This window comes from Juglans regia, chromosome 8 (assembly GCF_001411555.2).
Source record: "Juglans regia cultivar Chandler chromosome 8, Walnut 2.0, whole genome shotgun sequence".
Taxonomy (NCBI): domain Eukaryota; kingdom Viridiplantae; phylum Streptophyta; class Magnoliopsida; order Fagales; family Juglandaceae; genus Juglans; species Juglans regia.
Genome location: NC_049908.1, coordinates 1,193,041 through 1,199,767, shown reverse-complemented (window position 1 = coordinate 1,199,767; position 6,727 = coordinate 1,193,041). Strand labels below are relative to the sequence as shown.

Genomic DNA, 6,727 nt, shown 5'->3' with positions numbered 1-6,727 from the left:
CAATGCCAATTTAGAAGTGAAAATCCTCGCCCTATTCATATCGATTCGGGCGGGCAAGTCAAGTTTGCTTTTTTATTAGAAGATGACGGTCCTCTATTTTTATTGATAACGCTCACTTGAGGCGGAACAATATCTTATATAAAGAGGTCGGATTTGCTGTTCATATTCTGCACAATGCTAGTTTGTAGAAGCTGGAAATTTCCTAGAGGTATAGAAAATGCACTGACCCATTCAATTTAAAGCTATAATCTAACAAAGGGTGTGATCTAAAAATGTGGATTATTATTCAAACAGCAATTTAGGATATCAACTGTAAAAATGACAGCATGGATATGTTTTTGCAAAAGAGGAGAAAGTCACCCCCAATCATATTATGTTTCTGCCACCCCTTGGAAAAGTCCACTTTTGATACAACGTTAAACCCACCAAAATAAGCTAATTATTACTTTGACTAGGTTTGTGGCTAAAACCTCTTTCAGGTGTACATCACAAATGCATTTCCAGTGCATAAGTTCTTCTCGGTCCTTTTACTTAATCTGTGGATGGGAGGATTGACATGACAGCTTGAGAATTGAGATCACGTCTTCTCGAATGCACCTAAACTTTTGAAATGGGAAAATGGGATAAAATCTCTGGAATTTTGCACTATTGAATATAATCATCACTCTTTTTCTACAAGGAAGAGCGCATGAACAAGTGAGAAAAGCTCAAGCAATGGCTAGTATTACAAAATTTGATTGTTCTGACAAATATACAGGAACATAAAACATGGAAACTCTAGCTGTCCACGAAGGCTCTGATGCTGTTAACCCCCATCTTCAGTTACTGTTATCTCGGGCCAGAAAGCCGCACAGCTGAAAGGTAGGCATCGCTGTTGCAGTCAGATGGTCCTGAGGAAGTGCCTTCCTCGCTGATTGATTTAAAGAAACTTGAATATAGGCGAGAACCCATTGGAGAGGAAGTTGGAGGCTGAGGAACAGCACAGAGACCTTCAAGCATTTGAACGACTTTGGTCATTGATGGCCTTAGATTCATGTCTTCCTGTACGCACCACAATGCAATCTTAATGGCAGTAAACACTCTCTTGTCGTTTTCATCTATCATCAGCTGTGAATCGAGGATGTCTCTCAGTTTCCCTTCTTCCAGCATCTTAAAAGCATAGGATGGGAAATGAGATTTCTCCGAAGTTTCTGCTGGATCGAAGTTTTTTCTTCCACCAATGATCTCCAACAATACCATCCCATAGCTATACACGTCACTCTTCTCAGATATAGCATAGTTTGTGATCCACTCTGGTGCAAGGTACCCCCTGGTGCCCCTTAAGGTTGTGAAAACATGGCTTTGCTCTCGAGTCATTAGCTTAGCTAAACCAAAATCTGAGACTTTGGCAAGGTATTTATCATCAAGAAGCACATTTTCAGGTTTTATATCACAGTGTACAATCTTGTTGTCGCAATCTTCATGGAGGTAAGCTAGTCCTTTTGCTGTTCCCAACGCAATATTGAATCTGGTGTCCCAATCCAACAGGACCTCATCATTGTTTTTCCTGAATATCCATTTATCTAAAGACCCATTTGCCATGTACTCATAAACAAGAAGCCGATGAGTTCCTTCAGCACAGAACCCCTTAATCCTGACCAAGTGGAGATGATGGATGCTGCCAATGATGCTAACTTCTGCTCGAAACTCCTTCTTCCCTTGTCCAATGCCTTCTAACTTCTTCACAGCCACTCGAGTTCCATCAGGGAGAGCCCCTTGGTAGACAGAGCCAAAACCTCCTTGCCCAAGCTTCACTGAGAAGTTATTAGTTGCAGTTTGAAGATCTCTGTAATTAAAACGAATTGGCATCCCAGATAAGGTCTCCAAGAAATTATCCTCCTCAGAGGTCTCGCGAGGAGATTCAGGGATTCTTTTATTTTTCCTGTAGAATCGAAATCCTACATAAAGCAGGCCAGCAATGACAAGTATTGTTGCAATAGCTATAATTACAACATATGGGAAGCGCTTTTGGCTGCTTCCATCTCTCCCAGTATTTGTGCCATTCCCTCCATCACTCAAGACCTTAATCAATGAAACGAAGTCAGAGCCCTTATCAGAGTTTTGGAAGCTACCTATCCTGTCAAACAGATAGCAATCTCCCGTGCTGTTCTGGAAGAATAAAGCAAGGCATGAGCAGTTACCAGCACAGGACGCTTTGCAACCATTCAAATCAGATTTAGAAGAGGGTGGAAGGAACCCAAGTGCAAAGTAGTTAAGCCCATCCCCAGCATTTACGAGCTCTGTAGAAACCCTTGAGCGACCACATGGAGAGACAATCCCGCTGTTGCAATTTGAAGAAGAGGCAAGAACCGAAGGGCATCGGCACCTGTTGTCGCTGAAACATATATAGTATGCACCACAAGGTTCCGGGTTGCTGCATCGGTTGCTTGGTATTTTTGTTGGTGAAGCACTCGATTGTCCATCATCTTGGAGATTGTAAAAAGAGATGAAGCCATCATTTCCTAAGACTGCAATCCAAGTGGCATTGGTATCAGTGTTGTCCGAAAAAATAAACTGCCACAGTAAGACCTTGTTTTTATCATAGAACCTCCATGAATTTGCACTGAGAGATGCTACGGTGACCACACCACCATCTTTATTGATGGTCTTTCTGCTGTCCTTCCCCATAGACCAATATGGTTGTGGAGTTCGAAAACCCGCAGAAAGTATCATGTCCCCTGACTTGATCTCCAGAATACAAGTCAAGTTACTGGAGCTAGGATCGCTTACAAGTTTCAGTCCTTCAAAAAAATCTTGGTTCGATAACAGGGTATCTGTGGGATGACTAATACTCTGCCAGATTAATGTACTTTGATTTCCGAGCAAAACCAAATTCCCCGAGTCTTGCAATTCCATTGCTGTAACTACTCTGCCACCAGTTTCTACTGACCAAACCACACCGTTTCCTTTTTGCAACAATACATTACCCTTTTCATTGAACACAAAATCATCAGAATTTGTAACCGGGGAACCTCTATTTGCAGACCAGACTATTTTCAAACTCCTCGTGTGAATGATTGCTAGCAGGAACAATGTCTTATCTGGGGTAGTGACAAAGCCAAAAGCAAATTCCTTCTTGGCGGATAAGAGAAATAGCCCATCATTGTCAATATATCTCATCTGAGACGCTTGAAACCCGGGCTGAATTTTTCCTACACTTTGAATGCTAGCCAAACATTTTGCAGACAAAAGGAGAACAGACAACCACAAAAGGCTTATGAAACGAAAGAAGCCGCAAGTTTCCATGGCCCACTCTAAGAACTTAACGGTCTTGGGGAAATCAAAAGTATAGTGAGAAGAATAGAATTGGCCACCCAATAAAAAGAAGTATTGTAACTAGAGGTAGAAAGGAGGAAGGCGGATGTCGAAAGAGCAACAACGCCCTTCGACCGTTGACATTTTAAGACGGGATCAAAATCCCCAAACCTAAAACAAGCCAAGGAAATGGACAAGAAGACATGACAAACAGAATTGTCCTAAGTTCAGCTAAAACTTAATAAAATATGAGGTACAAAGAAGACAATCCATAATCAAACTGCCCATATATGGTTTTGTTTCCAATTAAAAGTCTCCTCAGGTTTGCTAAGATAAACCCAGTTCTCTTTGATTCCTAACTTGACTTTGAGCGCACAGCTAGGAAAGCTCCAAAATCATATATTTAAGGAATAATTCGACGAAACACGTTAAATTCAAGTACTGCAATCACACAAAACTCTACCTTTCATGCTCAGAAAGCATCGAAAAGCCTGAAAAGAAAGAGATACGATAGTCAACGAATGGTGCTCTTTCACTTGCCATAAATTGGAAGAGGCTACCCACTTGAATCCCAGGCTAGGAGAAGATTCGATGCTGGGTGCTCTTCACCTAGCAATAAATTCAAAGAGAGCCACGGCCACCCAGTTGAATTGAAGGCCAGGAGAGGAAGGGAAAAATCACAATTAATAGGTACTACTCATTTGAAAATGGCATGAGAGCAAGTTGCAGGAAGCACAGAAAATTATGTCCAAGAAACCACGTTCACGGGAACTATCCAACACACAACAACAGCAAATGGATAGAAGAAGGGGACATAAACAAGGAAAGGCGGAAAAAAAAAAAGAAGAAAAAAACAGAAAGTGAATTTGCAGATATGATGGGTCTCTCAGGCTTTTTACATCTGTTTCTGCTTCGGTAATAAGGTTTGGAGATCTGAGGTCGGATGCATTATTATAAAGGCGGTTCAGTAAAGTCAAGGAAGTAGTTTTCTGGCTGTTGATCGTTGACAACCAAATTGATTTCCGTCTAGTCGAAAAACACAAACACAAGGTAAAAGCCAAATAAACTTTTAAACAAAAATAAATAAATAAACATCAACCTCTTGAAACCGTTTGGATGGTTGAAATGTTACATTTTTTTAAATTATTATAATTTTTTTAAATTTTTATATAAAATAAAATAAAAAATTTAATTTTTTCAAATTATAAAATATTAATAATATTAAAAAATAATATTTTATTTAATTTTTAATTTTTATCTCAACATATCTCATCTCAACTCATTATTTAAATACTCTAAATCGAAACTTAAAAAGCATGCTTTATTTTTTGATCGGAAGAAAATCAATAGGTTTTTTTTTTCGGCCCCGTGGCTGATAAGAATGGAAGGCGGGGAATTCGCATTGTAATGAATGCAAGCAGTTGGAGTAATTAATTGAAAGTTGCAAGTTGGAAAAAAGCTGAGGGGTGGGGATAGATCGAGGCTCGGAAGTTTCTGCAATCCAAAAACCCAAGTCGTGCCGAGAAGGGTATTGTTCATGCATTTAGATCTGTTTGGATTTGAATTAATATAGTTTTAGATTAATTGAATAAAATATTATTTTTTAATATTATTATTATTTTAAAATTTTAAAAAAATAAATAATTTATTATATTTTATATAAAAATTTAAAAAAATTATAATATTAAGATTATATAAATTGAAATGAATTTCGATTTAATCTGGATGGAAGCAGTCAACCAAATTACGACCGATTGGGTCACACTATCGCTGTCATGCGAATAACATAAATATAAACAGCTGTTATATACTACTTGCAATTAATCATTATTATTATTATATGCTTATATTTGATTATTTCTTTAACTTATCCCCAAAAACAATATATATATATATATATATATGCTTGATTTCTAGAGCATATATAAGGTTTTTGGAAACACAAAATTAATCTCTAGCTAGGGTTACCTTAAGAGACACGAAAGGTCTAATACACGTACGCTTGATTTTAACGTGACGGCCTGCTCCTATAATATTTTTTTTTTCTATTATTGACCAGTAGTACTAGTACTGATCTTAGCATAACATGAAATTTAACTTTCACGTACGTACGAGAATGTGGCATTCAATTAATATTATTTTCCAATTAAAACATATAGAATTTATGCATGAGATGAAGACTAGCTAGTCATGATCATCGTAATATGACACGGACCACTGGCCAGTAAAACTCGGATTTTGGCAAATCATGCGATCCTCCTATATTATATGTATCATGCATGTAAGTGGTGCATGATATTTTATTCACTGGATCGATTAGAGTCTTCTTATGATCATTTTTAGCTAGCTAGTACTGTAACGATTAAGAGATATAGAACAGTATAAACTATATATAAACTAAAATAAGATCATAATGGATGGGGCGCATTAATATTAATTACAATATAAAGTTGATTAAATTAATTATTGTATTAATTCATATTTAATAAACACGCAATAACACGAACCATACAGCTTTCTTGGGCTTAAATTAATCTATTCATGTAAGAGCATCCCCATCCGGATGCCTAAAACACTATTATTCCTAAATTATAGGAAAAATTATAGAGAAAAGCTCAAAAACTCCCTCCCATCCCATTCCCTATTTTAGGATTTTGATTTAAGAAATGAACAGTGGTTCCCTACATATTCATCCCCTAAATCATTTTTTATTAATATTTTATTCAAATAAATAAAATAAATTCTTTTTTCAATCAACTACATTTTCTCTTATACTCATATTTATTATACTTTTAAATAATATTTTTAAAAATAATTTAAATAATTACTAAAATATAAAAATAATAATTTTAAAAATATTATTAAACCCTTAAAAAATAATTTAAATTTTTATTTAAAATATTCACTATAATAATAGTTCAAAACATAAGAAAAAATATTAAGTAGTGAAGTTTGAAAATGGAAGTGAGAGAAAAAAGTAATAAATAAATAATAGAAGAATATTATTTTAATAGAATAGAGAAAGGATAGGGAATGAGATGTAGAAAGTTTTTTAAAAATGAGTAAAATTTAGGATAAAATTATAGGGAGTGTCCTTTTTAGTTAAAATTTAGAAAAAAATTTAAGAAATCGGATGGAAATGCTCTAATGGGCTGCACATATAAAGCTAGCAAACAGACAAAAAAAGAAAAGAAAAAGAGGTGCTTTATATTAATATATAATTGATTAGATTATTTCGGAAATGTATTCAATATTGATATATAGAACTATATATTGAAGTGGAAGCTTCAATTCCAGTACCATTACCTCAGGCTACTTTTTGCAGAAATTTGTTCAAAGAATAATGCTACTTGTCCCGATAATTTGTTTTTTTAGCGATTAAATAAGTGTTTTTGAATGATATTATGAATTTCTTTTTAAAAAAATATGTAAG

At 35.7% G+C, this 6,727-nt stretch overlaps 1 protein-coding gene across 1 annotated transcript; it reads right to left on the bottom strand.

Annotated features, from left to right (window-relative positions):
• Positions 1 to 333: 333 nt before the first annotated feature.
• On the bottom strand, positions 334 to 4,197 carry LOC108985155 (G-type lectin S-receptor-like serine/threonine-protein kinase SD2-5). The gene has a single exon (XM_018957341.2). The coding sequence runs from the start codon at positions 3,283 to 3,285 to the stop codon at positions 829 to 831; it is 2,457 nt and encodes an 818-aa protein (XP_018812886.1). The 5' UTR covers positions 3,286 to 4,197; the 3' UTR covers positions 334 to 828.
• Between the last annotated feature and the right edge of the window lie 2,530 nt (positions 4,198 to 6,727).